Consider the following 23,630-nt stretch of genomic DNA (forward strand, 5'->3'; position numbering starts at 1 on the left):
CGAGACCGATAGACTCAAGCTGACCAGGCAGGGTTGTTCAGCTACATAGATAGCCCATAGATTTATAGTGGATGAGGATAGCATTGTAGTTAAACTGTCAAGCAGCCGCTGCCTCGATCACTTCTCGCAGACAGGCGCTCCCACTCTCTTTCAATGACCGAGCTGTCAAAGACAGACAGTCACCTGATAGATAGCAGCCTATCACACCAGCGAAGGAGCAGCCAGCCGTGACTACCCGGAGAGTTGGAAGTGCTCAGTAGTACTGGAAGTGTTCAGTAGTACTGGAAGTGCTCAGTAGTACTGGGCACTGGAGGGGTTCAGCAGGGGAACGCGAGGGCGGCTACGTTTGTGCAATGCCGAACAAAACGAAAAAAGACAAGGTGAGTAATAGGGGAGTCTGCTGCAGATGGTAACGTTATGTCACCGTTAACCCACAAAGTAGTGCTATATGTAATAGATGATGCATGGGTTTATACTTGTCTTGACAGTTGCATTGTGTCCCATACTGATCCAGGGGCAAGCCAGACTATACTGCCTAGCTTGCTGGTAGCAACACAAGTGTGGCAATTTATGATGTGATAGATCTTGAAATCATATAGCTAAGAGATTTGGCAATTCAGACTTAAGAAGACTGTTATACGACAAAGATGCATATTCTACTGTAATAGCTAACGTATATTCGGGTGAATAAATGAACCCCGTAGCCTCTCTACTACCAAGCTAGCACTAAGTAACAACTCCCGGCTTCGTGGCGAGGAAGCGTCGTTAACGTTAGTCCGCACCCGTCTTTAAAAGGGTCTCTACTGAACAGAAATGGTCATCTCGCTAGGCTTCACGTCCTAGCTAGACTTCATGAACAATGACACTGAATACCTTAGCTAACGTTAGCACTGTGGCATGCTAGTTTAGTTTCATATATACAACATAACATTTGTTTTATATAACGTTATTGGGAAGTAGCTCACGTTAGCTAGCTAAGCGCAGACGCTACATGATGATGTTAAGTTAGCAGCTTGCATTACCGAAACTTCAGGAAAGGCTAGCCACGTACGCTAGCAGCCAGCTAACGGTTGCTTGCTAGCTAGCTAAACAAAATTGTGTGACTAGTAAGTAGGTTAACCGCAGGCTATAAATGTGGTTACATTGGCTAGAGACCACTGTGCCCTCCCCAGTTTCAAACTCAGTGTTGAATTAACAGGATGACCTCTGACATTATCCATTTTCGTTTAGGACTCCCCCAAGTCTGGAAAAGCTGGGAAAACTGGAGGACAAGAGAATTCTGAACATGAGGTAACCTTGGACTAACAACCAGAATTCAAACCCCTGACATTGGCAATGACCTCAAGATCTGTTGCAGGGTCCCCAATACATGGAATGGTACAAGACAAGAGATTATTACACACTTTAAACAGTGTGTCTCGGTCAGAATATGATTTAGATCTGCATCTAAGTTTTGCAAAACACCATTCAGATTCATCTTATTTCATCAGAGCAGAGTAGGCAACATTGAAAAATCGACGTGAGACCCTTTAATTAGCTAAGCCAGCGAGACGAGCAATCACGTCAAAACCAATCAGTGAGGTTAGAGCTTACAGACTTAGATGTCCCTTCGTCCCTTCTTAACCGCGTATGTATTTTCTTAAGGCTGTAGTAGCTCCCTCACTCTCTCTCTTTCACCCTGGGTAGTAATCCTAGGTTATCTGTACTCTGTTGTGTGTCAGCAGCATATCTACTAATGTGTTAGCCTTGTGGCAAATTTAAATCACTGGGCAACATGATGTCACAGTATTACCCCTTACCCCTAAAGCCCCCCCCAGCCTCGTCTCACATGCTTTTGCCACTCGAGCCCTGTAAGCTCAAAGGGATGGTGACAAGAAAAACATCACGCCTAACTTATCCAGGGGAGAGTCACGTAACTATCATGCTGGCGGTTTAGGAATTGTAATAATCTTCCTTGACCTGCCAGACCTGTGTGTTGACGTGACTGCATTCGACCAGTGTTGCAAGGTCCTCAGAAGTGTGTAGCAGGTGTGTAACATTCTGTCCGTGTTATCAAATGTTCTGTTCTGTTTCCCCCGTTCCACTTGTCAAACGTGTTCTGTTCTTTTAAACAAGCGTTTGTTAGCCAGTGTAGTTTGTGCCAAACAAGTGGTCTGGTTCTGGAGCTACAGTAGGAGATGGTGACACGGCGCCAGCAGTGCTGCTGGATCAAGTCCCACTCTAGCTGGCTCACCTTACTCACTGCTTTAATATTTGGCATACATACAAGACAGTGTGAATGTAGCAAAGGTTGTTTGGCACAACACTTGTGTGATGAATATCCCTAAAAAAAGACTGAAGGAGACAAATCGCACCCCAAATCGCAGGCAATTCCTCTTTGGTCTACCAATATATATTTGGGTTCCCTTGCGGAAAATAAAGCATTAAAGTGGGAACAACTCCTGGTCTCAAAATAGTAATGAGTGCCCGGTAGGGAGATACAGTTGAAGAAGCAGAGAACCAGCACTTACAAAATAGACAATATAGTCTTAGTATTTATTATGTGATATGCTGATGATGGCTTAAGGCCAAAACATGCCCTTTTGCCCAATAAATACAAGAACTGTACTGTCTATTTCACGAGTGCCTGTTCTCTGCTTCAATCTTTGCGGTAGGTCATGGGTTTCATCCCCTCCTGTTACAACAGTATTGAAGCTATGAAGCCGGCTGAAACTGTATCAACATTGGATTAATTGCATTTTTGCATATTTTTTCTTAACAGTAATTCATGTATTGCACTGTATATTCTTTGCACGTTTTTGTATTTTGTACTTGCACTTGTTTTTGTACTGCATTTTGCACTGTCCTGTCGTCAGCAACAGCGTATGCCTGAACCTTAGTCAAATTCCTAGTATGTGAAACATATACATGGCAAATAAAACGGATCTTGAATCTTAATGAATGAGTGGGAGAGAAGAGCTCTTTTGGGTCACGAGTCAGTAATCCTGCTCATCATGGGGTCCAGCTGTAGAAGCTTTATTCCTCCCATTACTAAACTAAGCTGGCCTAACTCCTAAAAACCCATCTTGTAGTGAGTGTGTGTGTGTGTGAGAGAGAGAGAAAGAGAAATTGAAGCCAACACCGGGTTTTTAGTGAATTTGACATCCTCCCCCCAGCACTCTGGCAAATGTAACCCCAACAGCTGCAGAGAGAGAGAGAGAGAGAAAGAGAGAAACTGTTGCCAGGTGTGTGTGATCAACTGGCAGGTGGGATCAACCATGAGAAAATCCACACATTCACCAGATTCCACATTCAGATCTTCCCAGTGAGATCAAATCTCCGTTTAGTACCGTGTACCTCTCACATCTGTGGGATCCAGAGGGCAAACCTCAGCGGCTGACGTTGACCCCTGACCTAGTCTTCATCCGCCCTGGCCTCTGACCCCAGTTAGTCTCGTTGCTATGTAAACGCTAGACCCAAATAATGAGAGAATCTGTAGCTGCTCAACAGCAAGTCGTTTTGCTCGAATCTGTTATCTTAAGATCCACAGACACAGGCTTGTTGCCAGGGGAAGGAGTAAAGTTTTTCATCACATTTTAGTAGGGCTGGGTTTAAAAAATCGATTCATCGATTCTGAATCAAATGATTCAGAATCGATTCATGAATCCCAAAATCGATCTTTTATTTAATGAATGAATTAATAAATGAAGGAATGAATGGTTCATTAATTCATTCAATGATTCATTCATTCATTCATTGGAAATCAGTATCGATACCCAGCCCTAGTATTGATGTGTTGCATAACTTGGCAGTCATGTAATTAAGGTTACAGCTATAAAAAAAAAGAAAAGTTTTTAGTAACACTAACCGAATCGATATTGAATCGAATCGTAATAATCGATTCTGAACCTTGTGAATCGGAATCGAATCGATTCTTGAAATTCGAGTCGATACCCAGCCCTACTTTTTAGCTAAAAGGTTTATTTTCTTCACCACTGGTTAAGATATCCTGTTGTCGGTCTCTCCCGCTCACTGGTTTCTCCCGTCTCCCCTCGTCGCCAGGGCTCTAACAGGAAGGGGAATAACAGCATCCCTCCCACCACCCAGCTGCTGAAGGGGAAGCAGCCATGTTCCCAGACCCCCGTCAAAAAAGACAAGAGGCAGAGCTCCTCCCGCTTCAGCCTCAGCAACAACAGAGAGCTTCAGAAGCTGCCGGCGTTCAAAGGTAACCACTCAGTTTCGGGTTGTCAACTGCGGCTCCTTCCACTTCCTCTGCCGGCTCTTGAAAGTGGAAGTGGATGGAGGATATGGGATTTGGGGGGTCCTCCTCTCTCACACAACGGACAGAGTCTCTCCTCTTCCCTCTTCTCCTCCTCTCTCTCCCTCGCTCATCTTTTCATTCATCTATGACCTGAACCTGAACACTTGGTCACATCAGAGGCCGAGCTCATCTCATTGGAGAGGACGGACTCTGCTAGGCCGTTAAGCTCGGTTTCGGCCTCCCTACAGTAAAGAAGCTCGAGGGTCCCTCGAATCTCCTCCCACCCACGTTGTCATCCAGCTCCTACCGTGGACTTAGCCTTTGGGTTTAGCCCCTGAGTAAGCTGCTCTGTTGCCACCCGCCATGTCTAAAAGCCTCCCTACATTCTTATGTAAATCATGGGATGACACACACTCCTGCCCAAGTCCCTCTGAACATGCACTGTCCGCCCCCCCCCCCCCCCCCCCCTGCGCGTCTCATGAAAGAACAGCGGGCTGGTGACAGGTTACGCAAGACATGGAAACACATGGCGGCCGTCGCTGGCGTGGACTTTGCACTGGATTTGACCCAAGAGTCTATATTTAGGGGTAATCCAGAGATAAGGCTAATGCCACTGGTCCCTGTATTTCAGGATCCCGCTGGTGCCCAGATAAGCAGCAGCAGTGACTGGCAGGCGACTCCCCTGAACTCACCCCCCCCACCCCCCTTTCTTCCCAGCTCTGGCAAACCTAATCATGCTCCTACTGCTGTCGGTGTCAATGCCCGGCATAAAGATTGTGTATGTGTGTGTGTGCGTGCGCGTGTGTGTGTGCAGATGTGGAGGAGTGAAGTTAGTGAGTCAGTTAAGTGGGATTGGGAACGTTTGTTTTGGTTGTCAGTTGAGTGGGATTGGGAACGTTTGTTTCGGTTGTCAGTTGAGTGGGATTGGGAACGTTTGTTTCGGTTGTCAGTTGAGTGGGATTGGGAACGTTTGTTTCGGTTGCCGTAGGTTTCTCGTTCAGGACCAGAGATCTCCACGCCCCGTTAGATGGATCAGGGCAAAGGGCAGTTAGGAGATGCGCCATCTATGGCTCCAGCCCAGCCTGAAGTAGCCCTGGAGCTGACACACACACACACACACACACACACACACACCTCAGTTGCCTTGTAACAGTAACCAGGCAAGCCAGCTGTCTCAGCTGCGGTGACACCACATATCCCGTGTTCACCTTTCGGCCTCTGCCGCTATCTGAAGACAAAGACGGCGTGCAGCGCTATCTGCGTTTATACCTTCTCCCTGGTTTTATCTCCGCTTATTTGTTACTCTATAGATCGTGCCAGATAAGCTCCCCCATTTTAAAGTAAAGGCTCTTCACGTTTCTGCACCTCAAGAAGAGGGCTTTGATAGACTTCTCAAAATATTGTCCCATGGCCCAGTGGATGTTATCAGTGGTCCTGTCTAAACAGGCACCTAGCAAGGCCTGTTTTCATTCCAGGCATTCTCACTTTGGATGGACCCCAGTCTGGCAGCTGTGGGGAGGTGAAGCCTACACTCTGCAGAGGTGAAGCCTACACACAACCCATGGGAAATACCTTTAAGGTGCCCTTGCAGTGTGAATATGAAAGAGTTGCATACAAGCAATGTGGTATTAGCCTTTCAAACCTACATCTTAGTTGTTTTTTGTGGACTGGGCCACGCAGCTCTTGTATTGATTTCCTGAGACTTTGTCTCCACCTGCTGGTGAGAGTGGGAGTCAGATTCTCTGATATAAATCCCTATTTCTCAGAACAAGAAGGAGAAATCTTTATTCATCAAACAGCACACTCCATATCTTGATCAAGGACACTTCCGCACACCGCCTGGGGCTGGTATCGAACCGGGGACCCTCCAGTCCCCAGCCGCTCTGCCTCCCGAGCTACGGGCCCGTAGAAGGGCACCTTCTCAGCAGCTTTGTCTGGTCTTGAGAAACGTACACAGCAGCAACGTTGTCAGCCTCAGTTTACTAGAGAAAGATCTGGTCAATTGGGACTGGGGAAGATAACTTAGTCCCTGTTTTAGAATCTCACAGTATATATCCTTCACAATCTTGTTATGTTGCCCTCAGAAAAGCTAGCCGCTCTGATGTCCTGTATGTGGGGCGGCCGGCTACGGCTCACTAAACCCCAAATTGCTCCCAATGAGCAGGCTAGCGCCTTGCATGGCAGCTGCCGCCATCGGTGTGTGAATGGGTGTGTGAATGGGTGAATGAGAGGCCATTGTAAAGAGCTTTGGATAAAAGTGCTATATAAGTGCCGTCCATTTACCATTTACCTGTCACTCCACCAGAGTCTTCACTTTCCGCGTTTGATGTTTTCTCACATCTCACGCTCGCTTGCCTGTGTGTGCAAAAGGCATGAGTGAAGATGTTGCTCCATTGGTGAAACAAATTAAGTGTTTCTGAGCGTGTCCTTCCACTGTAACCCGTTGTGGTTATATCTCTAAACGGTACTCTGCAGCAAATCCTTAAGAAAAGGACCTTATGCTGGAATGAAGTTGTTTCTAGACTCTTGATGATGTAAAGGTAGGTGTGTGTGTGTGTGCGTGTGTGAGTATGTACATGCGTGTGTGTGTGTGTGTGCTCTTATGGTCATGTTGGGATCAGAGGATGATGAACTGAACCAGACATCCTGGAGCCTCTCTCCCCTGGATAAGTTCGATGAACCCATTGAAGAGGGAATCTAGACAAGAGAACCAAACACTTTGTTGAGAGGCCCTCCAACGAAGCCTTCAGCTGTGTCTCGATGCGTCGCACTCGCCATCTGTGAATTCTCAGAAATCTCCACGAACACAAACCGTCTCTCAGAAACGGCCCGATGCCTCACAAGTTAAAACTTGTTCTGCACCATGACTGTTGAGAATAGCACACGCCTGCTATTAATAGGCCAGACCAGGCTGCATATGCCAAAGGAGGGTTTGCAGGGCGAAATAATGAGAGAGAGAGAGAGAGAGGGGGGGTGGGGGTATGTGTTTGGTTTGGAACAACAGGTCCTTAGATGGTAGAATACCCCATGACCAGGGAACAGGCCAGAAAGGGCTCTTTACCCACTCTGACAGACAAGACATCCTAATACTCACAAACAATCAGCTACTCCTTCACATAACTCAAGGATGGATCTGCTAGCTGGCCTATAATTAGTCTTCGGAAGACCAAAGAGATGGTCGCTGTTAAGGTCATACCTAATCCAGCCATTTTGACATAGCGCATTTCATTGGGACCGATGGAGACTTTTGCTTTGACTACGCACGTTTAAAGTGAGTCTTCTGATGCCATTCAGTGCGGCTCAGCCTATGTCATTAGATCTAGCCGTCTGCCTCCCTGTGTGCCAGACAGGACCAGTTCCTAAATCTATGAAGCCAAATAGGGTAACTAAAAATAGGGCTGTACCCAGTTCATTCTGAGGTTATGATTTCAGGTGATAGCTTCCCGTTTATGACGGCGAGCGACCTCGTGAAAGTAAAAAAAAACACCAGTGTGTCGCAGTGTTTGTCTCCGGAAAAACCATTCTAATACGTAGCTGATTTGTCGAAGGCCAATTTAAGCGTTAATGTCGGCAACCACTCGGTACACATCGATTTCCACTGTCGGTGCAGTTCCGTGCGTCAGTTCAAATTCAAAATGTCACTACCCACACATATTTCTGTCTTCCGCAACCATCGGAGGTTGAATGGCAGGTGTGGCCTAGTCACTGTCTCAAGTTAATACAACACCAAGCGTTAGGACTGTTGGTGCTCTCGGTATCTATAGCGACAGCCCCACCCAGACTCATTTACCCAGACTCCTCCCTGTTGTGACCCTGGACTGCACACGGCATGTTCAGTCCACAGAACAGTGCTGTAGTTGTGAAAGTAAACCTTCTTGTTCTGTTCTCTGCTCCTACCGTACATACAGAATAGGGCTGGGTTAAAAAAAAAACGATTAATCGATTCTGAATCAAATGATTCAGAATCGATTCATGAATCCCCAAATCGATCTTTTATTTAATGAATGAATGAATAAATGAAGGAATGAATGGTTCATTAATTCATTCAATGATCCATTCATTCATTTTTGGAAATCAGTAAAACCAGCCCTAGTATTGATGTGTTGCATAACTTGGCAGTCATGTAATTAAGGTTACAGCTAAAAAAAAAAGCAGGTTTTAGTAACACTAACCGAATCGATATTGAATCGAATCGAATTGAATCGTGATAATCGATTCTGAACCTAGTGAATCGGAATCGAATCGATTTTTCAAAATTCGAATCGTTACCCAGCCCTAATACAGAACGTGCTACTACAAGTTGAACGTGGGCCAAAATGTCCTCATTCATCTAAAGGCTTGCAGTGAGACAGAGAGATACGCCGCCAGATTAACGCATGACGTAACGTGGTTACTGTCTAGACTCCTGTGGGACGCTTCTTAAGTAGTGGCTCTGTCGAAAGTCGAAAGGCAGCTGTGGTGAAATTTACCAGCAATATTCATACTGTGCCATAGTACGCTTCAATCTGTGGATCAACTTAGTGAATGTCTCCAAAATAAGAGCTGAAAGGCACTGAAATGAGCATTTAATTGGACATGGTACCTGTATCTTGTACATATGGCACTTAAGCATCCCTGAGTCTCTGCCCACCCCTCTCTCTGGCTCATGACCTCCATTTCTCTTTCTCTCAGTCGTCTTTGTTTGGATATCTATGGTCTCCGGGACGACGCTTGTGTTGGTGTCAACTTGTCAGCGGTGCCGGGTTTCGGCTCTTAATGATCTGCAGAGCTAGACATATTGCGTCGTGTCTTGCATTTAGACTTCCTGTGTCGCTTGCAACGACTTCCTGTCTCTCATGTACACCTGGACCCGGGCTGCGCTCCTGAGGAGCTGAAACATGCGCGCACACGCACACACACACACACACACACACACACACACACACACACACACACACACACACACACACACACATTGTGTCTGTTGAGAAGGTCTCAAGTAAGCATTTTATTGTATATAGTTAGTACCCCTACCTCCTACGGTACAGTATGACAAGTAAAGATCCTTGTTATTGAGACCACACCATTTAATTTAGTTCCTTTCTTTGTTTCCATAGAGAAAAATCAAGGAGGTCAGTTCCTGTAGGCTAAGATGCCATTTTAGACCAATGTGATCAAGGAACGGTTCTAGTGGCAGAGCAGTGTTGTTTTGTCTGTATGAGACAGATGCAGACAGGGGAGAGGTAGGTAGGTAGTACTTTATTAATCCCCATGGGCAAATTGCACTGTTACACCAGCCACATTCAAGGGACATCAAAGGAGATTAAGAAACAAAGTACAATAGATGCAAGTATAAAATAGAATATACAATACAATATACAGACGTAAATATACAGTTGACTATACAATTGTGACAAGGAGTACAATTGTGACAAGGAGTGCAATGTACAATCCACAACAAATTTCCCCACGGGAACAGTAAATTATATGAAATGAAAATGAACGTGTACAGTTGGAACTGTACAATCATGCTACAGAATGAACAAGTCTTTTACCCCTGAGGCACATTAGAATTCAGGATGTTTTTCTTCTGATCCTGGGTAGAAAGTGCAGCACACTCTGGACCCTGGCAGACCGGCTGCTCCAATCACAGCGCAGGTCCCGCCCCTTCCCCCCCCAGGCTGCGAGCCAATCCCGTCCCTCATGTTTATGCATTCTGACGTGCCATGTGACTAGGGCCGGCCAATCGGGCTCCTCTCCTCAGGAATGACATCACTAACTAGCTTGGTTCCCTCCAGCAAGCAGGGGAGCTTCATTTTCTGCTCAGAGTGTTTGTGCTAAAATGGAGGCTGGCTCCTCGCCGTAGCTGGGGCTGCCCGCCGCTCACCTCGCCGCTGTCTCGCCCCGTAGATGTTGACATGTTCTAGAGCTGGCGAGGAGATGGTTCTGGACGCACCCAGCTCCAACGGGCCTTTCCAGCCCGTGGCCCTCATGCATTTTAGAGGTGAGGAGGGCTACTGCCTTTTGACACATCTTATTCTCTTGTCTGTGTGTGTGTGTGTGTGTCTGTGTGTGTGTGTGTCCGCCCCAAAGAGGTTAAGAATCCGTACAGCCACCTGCTAAATGTGGTTTAGGGAGGTGGAGATGTTGAGGGGAAACGCTCCGGTCGGGAAGTTGTCAGTGGAGAGAGAGAAAGAGAGGGAGAGAGAGAGAGAGAGTGTGCACGTGCGCCGTCCTCTTTGTCTGACTGAGCCTGGTGTTGCCGGAGGTGGAGAAAAGAAGGAAGAGAGTATCGCGTTCTGTGCGTCTGTCAACGAGGAAGGGCTTCTGCTAGAGCGCTGCATAGCTCAGCAGAGAGAGAGAGAGAGAGAGAGAGAGAGAGAGAGAGAGAGAGAGAGAGAGAGAGAGAGAGAGAGAGAGAGAGAGAGAGAGAGAGAGAGAGAGAGAGAGAGAGAGAGAGAGAGAGAGAGAGAGAGAGAGAGAGAGAGAGAGAGAGAGAGAGAGAGAGAGAGAGAGAGAGAGAGAGAGAGAGTTTGGCTGCCTTCTGCCTCTTCCCATCCCCCACCACGACTGCTGATGTCAAAGGATGTGAGGTCACAGGCTGGAGATGTGTGCTGTCTCCCTCCGGAGGCCGACCCGCGCTCTGTCCCCCTGCGTTAGCGGCCCGGTTCATCACTACGCTCTCTCTCTCTCCTCCCATTCCCACTACAACACGTTTGAATCGCTGACCAGCGGACCGTGTAATGCGCTGTGTGTAGAGAAGACTTATGCCTGTGTGCGTGTGTGTGTGTGTGTGTGTGTCTTGAGGTTGAAACACATTGCTGCAGGGGGAAACCTGTCAAGCCACCGTGAGGCTGGTATTCAACGAATGCTGCTGAAAACGTTCACTTCAGACCCCGATGCTGGCAATGAGCTATCAATGTAGTGTAGAGGGGCCTAGTACAGAACACTTCATCGAAATAGGATGCTAAGCATAAGCAATACGTTTAGCCTTTTGCGTGAACGCTGCAGTAATCAAATAACTACACTTACAAGGAACTGAAAGGTCTGTTGCGATCTAAAAGGTTGCAGTATTTGATAACACACATCCTACTTTCAGTGAAAATCAAGGCTGCCTCAGTTCCAGATGTTAAAGCCTGCACCAGCGGAGTGGACCAGTATGGCGGCTTCATACCCCCCTCCCTCCCAATGGTTAAGCTGTTTGTAGACGTGTGCTTACTGCCTAAGTTCCTGGGGAGGGTGGTGTGATGGAGGTTACCTGCAGTGGGTAGGGATGGTTATCGGGAACCGGTATTTTTTGGTACCGGTACGTCATTGGGTCAGTTCAGAAATATTGATAACCTCGTGGACAATCGGTGCTGCTATCGGTATTTAACGCTTCATAAATCCATGGGCCTGCATTTGTTTCATAAATCAGCCAACAGCTGGCATCCGTCATGGCCAAGCTGATGGTGACAGGCGATGATGTTTCATTCTAGTAGGTAGTACTACAATGTAGGCATAGTGGCGGACAGGGCAAAACGATACTTCACCAAATCTACCCACGGTGCTGAATGCAATTTGTGAAAAGTTAATTGTGTATTAAGGGGGTAACACCAGCACGCTCATTAAACACAAGTTTCACATACGGTAAATGCGAAGCAGTGCAGTGTGTTTGACTGCTTTAGCGAAGCGGCTAATGCTAATGCAGATGGAAGCAGATGGGGCCAGGCTCATTATCATTATTATAGATAAGTCTGTGCAGTGTTTCCCCTATTATCGCCAGGGTTGCATAATCCTGACTTCTTTTTTTTTAAGTTTTTGATTGATTTTGCTAGGCTGCTATCAGCTATCAGCTACGCATACAAGCCTAAACAAGCAGTTAAAAAGAGAAACATCATAGCTGAGCTTGCCAATGTGTACAAAGTAGCCATAACCAGCATTGGCTGGACAAGTATCACACAGGATCACTATATCACAGTGACGGACCACTCTGTAAATGAAGGCCAACAGAGACAGAAACACCGACCCAGGCAGTCCCAAAGTGGTACAGTAGTATCGATAAGATTATCGATAAGTATCGGTGTCAATAAGCAATATCTATATCGATATTGGTATCGATAGAATCCTAATGATACCCATCGCTTGCTCTCTGTAAAGCGCATTGTGTTGCCTCTGGGTATGGAATGCGCTATACAAATAAAGCTTTGATTTGATTGATTTGATCGCTAGCGGGGGGATTGTAAAGGTCAGCAGTCTGAGCATGCATCGACCCACACAGCCAGACCACACAGCCAGACCCCAGACCCTGCCTTGCTTAATATTGAAGGCCGGTTCGGAGCCCCTAGTGCTGCTGGGTAACTGGAGCAGACCTGGACGGGACGGACCGGACACCTGCCCCGCCCGGCCAACTACAGGCATGTGACTGTGAGGGAGGCCAGCGAAGAGAGAGAAAGAGGGAGGGAGAGAAAGTGGAGATCAGGAAGACATGAGAAAGAGAGGGAGAGAGAAAGAGAGGGAGAGAAAGTGGAGATCAGGAAGACGGACAGAGAAAGAGAGGGAGAGATAGTGGGAGGAAGTCAGGAAGAGAGGGGGAGAGAAAGTGGTGGAAGTCAGGAACAGAGCGAGAAAGAGAGAGAGATAGTGTGAGGAAGTCAAGAAGAGAGAAAGAGGGAGAGGGAGAGAAAGTGGGAGGAAGTCAGGAAGAGAGTGAGAAAGAGAGGGAGAGGGAAAGAGGGAGAGGAAGTGGAAGGAAGTCAGGAAGAGAGAGTGAGAGAAAGAGAGGGAGAGGAAGTGGAAGTCAGGAAGAGAGAGGGAGAAAGAGGGAGAGAAAGTGGAAGTCGGAGAGAGAGAAAGAGAGGGAGAGGAAGTGGAAGGAAGTCAGGAAGAGAGAGAGAGAAAGAGAGGGAGAGAAAGTAGAAGGAAGTCAGGAAGAGAGAGAGAGAGAGGGAGAGAAAGTGGAAGTCGGAGAGAGAGAGAAAGAGAGGGAGAGAAAGTGGAAGTCAGTAAGAGAGAGAAAGAGAGGGAGAGAGAAAGAGAGGGAGAGAGAAAGTTAGAGAGCTTTTCCTGTCGGCGCCAGCAGAGTAAGGACGGGGGGCCATTGTTACGGAATGTTCCAAACCATCCACGCGCACCGCGCTCCGAGAACAGGGCGTCGCGGCAGGCCTGTTCCGTACATCTCAGGACGCTGTGACCTGCTGAGTAAGCCTGGGGCGGCGGGGCGGTTCTTGGTAAGAGGCCGCGGTGTAGGGGGGGGGGAGCGTGACGCGGAGCAGACCGAGGCGTGCGGCATAGTAAACGGGGTCATGCGAATATGACTGTAAACACTGTCATCTTTAACACCGGAACAGGTTGAGTTAGGGCTGAGCGATATTGACAAAAACATACATTGTAGTGATGCAATTTTCTGTGACATATATTGCAATATATTTTGTTTGTTTTAAACAGAAATAAGCAAACTTGTAAACATACAGGCCTATGTCCTACATGAGGTTAGAACTAAACAGTGATCCTCGCGTCTGCTTACACCGGTAGCCAAGTGTGTTGACTGCGTTCCGAAACGCCTACTAATAATGCGTCTCTTAGTTTTTGACAGTCATGAAAACTAAAAAGTGGAGCAAAAAGTTAGTCGCATGACATGTTTTGAGTTAACATAGCAGGGGAAAGAAGAGAACAACATTGCGGGCCCTTGCGATGTGACTATTGCGCATGTACGCATCGCGATGGCCATGCATAAACGAAATATTGCTAGGTTGAGTCCTCGCCATGTAGTCTGCCAGGTCAACACACACTCAATCTTTTTGCGATGACACCTATATAGGAATTTTGAGCCGTTCCATTGGGACTAGTAGGGGTCGAATTAGACAACCCGACATCCATCTCAATCCCCCCCTCCACAGACTGAGATAATGGTGTGAGTGAGTTGGCCTGCAAGGCCGGTTGGCCATAAACATTGATTTGTGTCGGGCTTGTTTTGCGATCGGTCATGCCCGCACAATAGGCCAGAAGGCCGGCTGGCTGGCTGGCTGGCACTAATATATGGGGCCGTAGCTACAGGGGTGATTACAAAAGATAGACTGGTAATGACTCGGCAGTTGAGAGTTTAATATTTGGTGGGACTAAGGTTTGTGCTCCTCTATCGTGATCAAAAGATCAAGCCGTAGGGCATTGTGTTCGTCAGAGAAGTGCGCCCTGCCGAACTGTGTCGGGATGGTTTCCTGCGTAGGCCATGGCTGCGTTCCGAATCGCATACTTCTACTTCTTACTACCAGTACCTACTACAGCTGCCCTTAGAAAGTACGTACTTTGCAAGCAGTAGGCATCCAATTGGGACATACTACCTTGTCATAACATTGCGCCTTGAAATTAGCCCACATCCGTCGCTGTCCATAACGCGACATTCGTCTACAGCTGTCAACTCGCGCATGTGACGCACATTACCGCTGCGCAAAGGATTGTGGGTCAGAATAGCCAGAAAAGCCTGCTGGCGTGCATACTGCAAAATACGACCGGATGTAGTAGGTCATCCTGGTACTTTTGCCATACTGCATGTGGCATACTATGTATTGGGACATACTACATTCTGTTTTGGCATACTATATAGTAGGGTAGTAGGCGATTCGGAACGCAGCCCATCTCTCCCTTTCAAAGGCCTCTTCATGCGTTTTCTCTCCACCCTTCCTCTACAGACTAGTCTCGGGGTGTTTCTGGTCGACGTGAGCTCGTTTCGGCTCACCTTTCCCCCCCTTTGCATCGACCGACGAGGCTTTAGTAAATTCGCTAAGCGTCCGGTGAAACGAAACCTAACGCGCCCCCTCCCCTCTCTCCCGTGCAGATGTCCCCCCGGCGGAGCAGGAGAAGCTGTTCATCCAGAAGCTGCGCCAGTGCTGCGTGCTCTTCGACTTCGTGTCCGACCCCCTGAGCGACCTGAAGTGGAAGGAGGTGAAGCGGGCGGCGCTGAGCGAGATGGTGGAGTACATCACCCACAACAGGAACGTCATCACCGAGCCCATCTACCCGGAGGTGGTGCACATGGTCAGTACCCGGGAGCGGGCCCGGGGGCCAGGCTGTGTCTGGGGGCTCGGGGGCCGAGGGCTAAGGGGCCCCGGGGCCAGTGACTGGGCCTGAGCGAGAGCTGAGGCCCGGGGCGTGTCTGGGTCTGAGGGCCGGCGCTGGGGCCGGGGCTGGGTCCAGATGAGGCTAGTTTTGACTCTGGGAGCCCAGGGCTGGAAGGTCACACCGGAGCCCCTATCTCTCAGAAGTGGGGCCCATTAACAGAAGATGAACTTTAATAATAGTCCTTTGGGAACGGTGTGTGGAGAAAGCAACACAAATACTTCCACAGATCCACAGACGGCGATCTGAACATTTCGAACGTTTCTTGTTTTGTTGCTCTTTGCTACCGAGATCGCAAGCCGAAGATTTTTGCGGTCAGTTTATCGGTCGCGGCCATGAAAAAATAAACTGACCCGTTGTGCTCGCTGTATAGTTTAATCTGAAACTACATCTCTTCCTGGGTTTGGCTCATTCCCGTCCCTTTTGAACCATGAGCAGAGGAGCGAACCGGGTGGCCTGAAGCACCAATACTGTTTTTGTTGAGTCATGAGCTTCCAGCGAACTCTGGGTGAACCCCAGCGGATGACAGAGCGGCCGCCTTGCACGCACTCCGCTCACAATCCCTCATCCGCTCCTCATCCGCTCCTCATCCGCGCCGGCCCCTTTTTGTCTTTGTGAAGCGAGTGTAATTGACGAGCCGTCGTCATTAACCCATCATTTCGGGGTTGGCTGTGAACAACAGACCTTGGGGCTCAGCCAGCCTCACCTCTGTCCGTGTCTTAGGCCTACATACATCCAGAATTATAGTCCTATAATAGACATGCGCTAGACTTATAATTCAAATATATAGGCTCTTGTTGGGCATGTGAGTGTTCAGGACGTGGTGTGTGGCGTCTCTCATCCTATGTAAGTTGATCAGTGTCGCCCACCTGTTTTAAACGTCACATCCAGACTAGAGTTCCGTTCTTCAGATGAGCTGTAGTCAGCAAAGCAGCCTTCCCTCTAGATCAGGGGTCTCAAACTCGCGGCCCGCGGGCCATTTGCGGCCCGCCACACCACTCCATCAGGCCCGTGACATGATGTCAGAAATATAATGTAATCCGGGCCGCAAAATAATTTCTTGTTAACCGCGCCGGCAGGCAGGCATATAATGCGAAATTCAAGTCGCTCAAACATGGGGCGAAATTATGTTATTGTGCGCAGCATGCGAGGTGAATGTTGCATACAGTCACAGGGGCAATCAATCCCCATGCGACTATGAACTATGAACGGAATGCAGCTCGCCACCGAGAGGCTGTTTTCATGGTTAACTAACGTTAGGAACACAGACGTTTCAAGAAATATGGACATTGCAGTATTTTTTGTGGAGTTCAATGTAAATTCTACCTGCCTGATATGCAAGAACAAAGTCACTATTCATTACTAAACATGGAGAACAGTGTCATAGGGAGACGAGAGGAAAAAACGAGCCACACAGCTAAGAGGGCTAAGGTCTCAGTCTTTCAAGATATGTCCAGCAAGAAATAGAGTAGTAGCCTACAAATGAATTCAAGTGTCTGGTAAGAAATGGAAACAAACTTGAACTTTAATAAATGCAAGTACAGGTACAGGGCAGGCTTACAGTAGTGATGCATCTTGCAAGTACAAATGAAGCCTATTCAAGATAAAATAAAAGTAAGGAAAAAAGATTTGCAGCACTAACTGTTAACATAGAAATGAATGGAAACCGGTTTGAATTTGTATGATGAAAACGTTAGTTATGGAATAGTCTTGCAACATTTAAAGACTGAGTTGTGAGTCTAGTTATGGAAAAGAAAAATGAAATTTTCTGAAATATTGCACTTTCTTATAGTTAGTAGTAGTTGAAGTTGACATTGAAGTGGCCCTCCTATGAGTTGACGATACCAGCAGTGGCCCCAAGCCAATTTGAGTTTGAGACCCCTGCTCTAGATGATTACTATTGCTATATTAAGGACACGGTGCCAAGTCTGCTCTCCTTCTTCTCTCTCTCTCTCTCTCTCTCTGACTCTCTTCCTATATCTCTCTCTCTCCCTCTCTCTGTCTCTCTTTCCCCCCCATCTCTGTCCCTCTCTCTCTGTCTCTCCCCACCTCTCTGATTTCCTCTCTCTCTCCATCTCTCTCTCTCTCTCTCTCTCTCTCTCTCTCTCTCTCTCTTCCTATATCTTTCTCTCTCTCTCTCTGACTCTCTTCCTATATCTCTCGCTCTCCCTCTCTCTGTCTCTCTTTCCCCCATCTCTGTCCCTCTCTCTCTGTCTCTCCCCACCTCTCTCTGATTTCCTCTCTCTCCATCTCTCTCTCTCTCTCTCTCTCTCTCTCTCTCTCTCTCTCTCTCTGTGGTAGAATTTGAGCTCTTTGATGATGGTTTATCAAAGCCGTCCTCCATGTCCAGCGAACTGCACGACGGTCGAGGTGCAAATTTCCTCCATTCTCCTCGTTTGGCCTTTTATTTGATCAGGGCAGCAGAAAAAAGACTGGGCAGAGGCTACATCAACATGAAAATATATACCCCCCTTCCCACCCCCGCCCTGTCTCTCCTACCCTAAGGTCTGTCCTTCCTGCTCCCCTCAACAAAGAAGAACACTTTGAAGCCTGCTGCTTTCATCCTCACAGCGTGGAGATTGACAATGACTCAGGCTCTGAAGAGTTTCTTCTTCACGGTTCCATTACGCAAACCCCCGCGCTCTCTCCGAGACCCGAGGACACGCCGACGAGCGAGCGAAGCGCCGTCGCCTCGACGTTCCGTGAGCAGGGTTCCGCGAGCGGGTTCTCATGACACGAAGGTTCCACTCTCCTCTAGACCCCGCGCTCTCGGGAGGGGGGAAAAGGAAACGGTGTAAATGTTGACTGGAGAGTGAAATGCTCCTCCTCTGTCTCTCTCTCTCGCTGTTAGTTCAGGGGTGTGAGGGAAGGGTGAAAGGGGCCGTGAGAGAGGAGAGAGAGAAAGGAGAGAGAGAGAGGGAGAGGGAGAGAGGGTGGTGGGGAGGAATGAAGGTTGTGTCCTCTCTCCTCTCAGTGTGTGTGTCAGTAATGGGGAGAGAGAGAGGGCCTCTTAGTGCCAGTGTTTAGTGTACGGGTCCTGACACTGTCATGTCTGTCATGTCTGCCTTCATTGGGCCCCGGCAGTGGGGCCCCGGTTCTTGAGCTCTCCGCTGGTTGATAGCCAGCCTGCTGCTCGGCCCAACCCAGCATCTGGTGACTGTTTTTATTTATTTATTTGTTTATGTAACCTCTATTTAGACAGTTAAATCTCACTGAGATACAGGGCCTAATTCTCAAGAGAGACCTGGTCAAGAGAAACAGTGGCAATACAACCCAAAGTTACAGACAAACAGGACGTTCAATACAAAGACATAAAAGGGATTCAACATTAAAATGATAAATGCACAAGGGCCCAAGTAAACACAGATTATACTAAGTACAGGAGTAAGAGCAAAACCCCACAGACACACTCTCCAGTTTCCCTAAAAGTAATTTGAAATCAAAATTAACATGAACCTCCTTTGTCCAAGAGATGAAGCTTATTGACTTTTTTTTACTACAGTGCTGTGGATTTGTGTAGCTTTTATGTGGGTCTCTGTTCACTGGTTGTGCTTCATTGTACGACGACCGGGCGATCACAGCGGAGCGCTTCTGTGTGGTGACGTGTCTGTCTGTCTGTCTGTTTGTCCCTCCAGGTTCTGTGGTGACATGTCTGTGTGTCTGTCTGTCTGTCCCTCCAGGTTGTGTGGTGACATGTCTGTCTGTCCCTCCAGGTTGTGTGGTGACCTGTCTGTCTGTCCCTCCAGGTTGTGTGGTGACCTGTCTGTCTGTCTGTCCCTCCAGGTTGTGTGGTGACCTGTCTGTCTGTCTGTCCCTCCAGGTTGTGTGGTGACCTGTCTCTGTCTGTCTGTCTGTCCCTCCAGGTTGTGTGGTGACATGTCTGTCTGTTTGTCCCTCCAGGTTGTGTGGTGACCTGTCTCTGTCTGTTTGTCCCTCCAGGTTGTGTGGTGACCTGTCTGTCTGTCTGTCCCTCCAGGTTGTGTGGTGACATGTCTGTCTGTCTATCTGTCTGTCCCTCCAGGTTGTGTGGTGACCTGTCTCTGTCTGTCTGTCCCTCCAGGTTGTGTGGTGACCTGTCTGTCTGTCTGTCTGTCCCTCCAGGTTGTGTGGTGACCTGTCTCTGTCTGTCTGTCCCGCCAGGTTGTGTGGTGACCTGTCTGTCTATCTGTCTGTCCCTCCAGGTTGTGTGGTGACCTGTCTGTCTGTCTATCTGTCTGTCCCTCCAGTTTGCGGTGAACATGTTCCGGACGCTGCCGCCGTCGTCCAACCCCACGGGGGCGGAGTTTGACCCGGAGGAGGACGAGCCCACGCTAGAGGCAGCGTGGCCGCACCTACAGGTACACCCGAGCTCTCTCTCTCACACACACACACACACACACACACACACATACACATACAAACATACATGAACATACACACACACACAAACATACATGAACACATACAAGCATACATGAACATACACACACACACACACACATACAAACATACATGAACATACACACACACACACACACAAGCATTTCATTGTACCTGGTGTACAATACATGTTGTACAAGTACATCTTGTACATATGACAAATAAACCACCTTGAACACAGTTTCACAGCTGAGACTGACGAACCTTCTCTTTCTACAGCTCGTCTACGAGTTCTTCCTGAGGTTTCTAGAGTCGCCCGACTTTCAACCAAATATAGCCAAGAAGTATATTGACCAGAAATTTGTAATGCAGGTAAGACCTGCTTGTCTCTTCACTGCTGTCAACTAAAATGGATGAGAGCATTTCTGCAAGTGCGCTTGTGTGTGTGTTCATGTATGTTTGTATATGGTGTGTGTGTGTTCATGTATGTTTGTATATGGTGTGTGTGTGTTCATGTATGTTTGTATATGGTGTGTGTGTGTTCATGTATGTTTGTATATGGTGCGTGTGTGTTCACGTGTGTCTGTGTGCGTGTGTGTGTGTGTTCATGTATGTTTGTATGTATGTGTGTGTGTGTGCGTGTGTGTGTGTACGTTCATGTATGTTTGTGTGTGCGTGTGTGTGTGTGTATGTTTGTATGTATGTGTGTGTGTGTGTTCATGTATGTTTGTGTGTGTGCGAGCGTGTGTGTATGTACGTTCATGTATGTTTGTGTGTGCGTGTGTATGTGCATGTGTGTGTGTGCATGTGTGTGTGTGCGTGTGTGTGTACACGTACATCTCCCTCAGTACATCGGCTGTGTTTGTTTCCCTCCAGCTATTAGACCTGTTTGACAGCGAGGACCCCAGAGAAAGGGACTTCCTGAAGACCACCCTCCATCGCATCTACGGCAAGTTCCTGGGCCTGCGAGCGTACATCAGAAAACAGATCAACCACATTTTTTATAGGTGAGACGCGTCACATGCTCTCTCTCATACTGACCGCAGGCTAATGGACGTCACGTTGCCTCGGCGGTTCTGAGGGTTCCGTCATTGCGATTTAACTGAAACGGACGTCGTTCTTCTTTCGTTTTCCCTCAGGTTCATTTATGAAACGGAACATCATAACGGAATAGCAGAATTATTGGAAATATTAGGAAGGTAATTGATGCCTCGTTTTTCTCAGAGCACATTTATTCTTTATTTATTCATCAACAGCTTTTGGATTCTCACGCTTTCCCTCCTCTCTCTCTCTCTCTCTCTCTCTCTCTCTCTCTCTCCTTGCAGCATAATCAATGGGTTTGCCTTACCGTTGAAAGAGGAGCACAAGATTTTCCTGTTGAAAGTACTGCTGCCTTTACACAAAGTCAAGTCTCTTAGCGTCTATCACCCGCAGGTAGCGACCTCTCACCTCCCCCTACCTGCGCTGCTCAGAAGCACTAAACTAAACAAACCACTGTGGCAGAAGCCTCACCTGTCTGTCTGTCTGTCTGTCTGTCTCCTACTCTCGTCCTCTCTCTCTCTCTCTCTCTCTCTCTCCTACTCTCTCTCGTCCTCTCTCTCTCTCTCTCCTACTCTCGTCCTCTCTCTCTCTCTCTCTCTCCTATTCTCTCGTCCTCTCTCTCTCTCTCTCTCTCTCTCTCTCTCTCTCTCTCTCTCTCTCTCTCTCCTACTCTCTCGTCCTCTCTCTCGCTCCTATTCTCTCGTCCTCTCTCTCTCTCTCTCTCTCCTATTCTCTCGTCCTCTCTCTCTCTCTCTCTCTCTCTCTCTCTCTCCTACTCTCTCGTCCTCTCTCTCTCCTATTCTCTCGTCCTCTCTCTCTCTCTCTCTCCTACTCTCTCGTCCTCTCTCTCTCTCTCTCCTACTCTCGTCCTCTCTCTCTCTCTCTCTCTCCTACTCTCGTCCTCTCTCTCTCTCTCCCTCCCTCCCTCCCTCCCTCCTCCAGTTGGCGTACTGCGTGGTGCAGTTTCTAGAGAAGGACAGCACGCTCACCGAGCCGGTAAGACCCTCCCACACCTCAGTCAGTCTCCCCAGCCGGTCCCCCCCGGCTGTGCCCGTGCACCGGACGACACCACACCGGTGTGAGACCCGTGATTGGCTCTGCGTCAAGGGGGGGGCGGGACTACAGTCCCCCCAACACGGCCTCCGTTAGGCCGCTGATCCAACGCGTCACGCGTCACCAGAGGCTTCTTCCCGTCTGTGTCCGTAGACTGTGATGGCTCTGTTGAAGTACTGGCCGAAGACCCACAGTCCCAAAGAGGTGATGTTCCTCAACGAGCTGGAGGAGATCCTGGACGTCATCGAGCCCAGCGAGTTCGTCAAGGTCATGGAGCCGCTCTTCAGACAGCTGGCCAAGTGCGTCTCCAGCCCGCACTTCCAGGTCTGTCCACCGCTGGCTCAGCCACTCGCTGTCTGTCTGGGGGTTTGTCTAGGAGTTCTACTGGGTGTCTGTCTGTCTGTCTGTCTGTCTGTCTGCCTGTCTGTCTGTCTGTCTGTCTGTCTGTCTGTCTGTCTGTCTGTCTGTCTGTCTGTCTGTCTGTCTGTCTGTCTGTCTCTGTCTGCCTGTCTGCCTGTCTGTCTGTCTGCCTGTCTGTCTGTCTGTCTGTCTGTCTTGTCTCTCTGTCTTGTCTGTCTGTCTGTCTCTGTCTGTCTGCCTGCCTGTCTGCCTGTCTGTCTGTGTGTGTGTGTGTGTGTGTGCTGTTGTGTGTGTGCTGTTGCTTTGACTAGCACTTTCTAGGTGGCTGGAGGAACATTAACGCAAGCTAGCGTCGTTAAACTTTCGGTTCAGCCAGCCAAAAAAGTCACTCAATCAGTCAGTCAGTCAGGGCAGCGTCTCTGATACGCATGTTGTACTCGCGCTTGTGGTGTGGGCCGTCTCCTTGCCAAATGATGCTTGCTGACTGACAGACAGCAGCGCGTAAGCTACGTAGATGGAGGCTGCGCTTCGGCTCAATCATAGGCTAGGCTACCGGGGGCATGTGTAGCTCCACGTCGTGTTTCTTCACTGTATTTTTTAGATAACGTTACATATTTATTACACTTCAACTATTTATTACTTGTCCAATCGTACAATTGCGTGAGGCACTTGCCCGTTTACTGGTCCAGGGGAAGCAATAGGCTAGCCTACCTGACTGCTCTCAACATCATTCTACTGTCTGTTCCTCTTCATTGTAGGATGTCCATCTGGAAAATGTAGGCTTTAGGCTTTAGGATCCGCCAGTTGTCATCAGCGATCGGCACTTCTTACTGGAACGTTCTCTAGCTCTACGATGTATGTTGTATGAGTCCACGTATTGATTACAAACATTAATCTATTTTTAACTGCTATGTACCCTGTTGAGGAGTAGGCTAGGTACCGGCACATTTTGGTCCAATTCAAACACTGGTTAAACACTAGCCTACGTTATTCTGTAATAGGCTCGCTGAAGAAAACGTCCCTTCACACGCAAAGTCTTTTGAGTTGACCACAGAAAGCAGCGTTCACGGAGCACGCGGCCCAAGCTATTGTTGAAAAATAAAAATGCGGGCACAACATTATCATGGTTTTGAAAGAGCATTTAGGCAGAAATATAAGTTTAAGATTTTTAATAAAAAAATTGAATATGCAGTATTTAGCCTAATTAGTATTTTTTATTTTTGTATCAAATCTATGGTGTGGCGGCAAGGATTTTGCCGTGGCATCACGCCACGGCAAAACCTTACCAGCGCAAACATTGCATGCATATATATATATATATATATATATATATATATATATATATATATATATATATATATAGTATATGTGTGTGTGTCTTTACCAGAGTGTGTCAGTTTGTTTACAGTATGTGTGTGTGTGGTGTAATCTATATGTGTTGACTGTGCTACTGTAGGTGGCAGAGAGAGCTCTGTACTACTGGAACAACGAGTACATCATGAGC

At 48.0% G+C, this 23,630-nt stretch overlaps 1 protein-coding gene across 2 annotated transcripts in view; it reads left to right on the plus strand.

Moving 5' to 3' along the window:
- The first annotated feature begins 267 nt into the window (after positions 1 to 267).
- The window catches only part of ppp2r5cb (protein phosphatase 2, regulatory subunit B', gamma b), a 31,336-nt gene continuing 7,973 nt past the window's right edge, over positions 268 to 23,630 (plus strand). The window contains exons 1-12 of one of the 2 annotated variants that reach the window (XM_084440365.1): positions 268 to 380; positions 1,231 to 1,290; positions 4,042 to 4,204; positions 15,033 to 15,232; positions 19,540 to 19,650; positions 19,952 to 20,044; positions 20,549 to 20,679; positions 20,812 to 20,871; positions 20,998 to 21,106; positions 21,656 to 21,709; positions 21,920 to 22,090; positions 23,583 to 23,630. The exon at positions 23,583 to 23,630 is cut by the window's right edge and continues 80 nt beyond it. In XM_084440365.1, the coding sequence (XP_084296491.1) occupies positions 354 to 380; positions 1,231 to 1,290; positions 4,042 to 4,204; positions 15,033 to 15,232; positions 19,540 to 19,650; positions 19,952 to 20,044; positions 20,549 to 20,679; positions 20,812 to 20,871; positions 20,998 to 21,106; positions 21,656 to 21,709; positions 21,920 to 22,090; positions 23,583 to 23,630 (1,227 nt within the window). In that variant the 5' untranslated portion in view covers positions 268 to 353. Of the gene's footprint in view, positions 381 to 1,230; positions 1,291 to 4,041; positions 4,205 to 10,085; positions 10,224 to 15,032; positions 15,233 to 19,539; positions 19,651 to 19,951; positions 20,045 to 20,548; positions 20,680 to 20,811; positions 20,872 to 20,997; positions 21,107 to 21,655; positions 21,710 to 21,919; positions 22,091 to 23,582 lie in introns of those variants that run through there. The other variant, XM_084440366.1, reaches the window with a different exon arrangement.

The sequence above is a fragment of the Borostomias antarcticus genome (genome assembly GCF_949987555.1).
Source record: "Borostomias antarcticus genome assembly, chromosome: 6".
NCBI lineage: Eukaryota > Metazoa > Chordata > Actinopteri > Stomiiformes > Stomiidae > Borostomias > Borostomias antarcticus.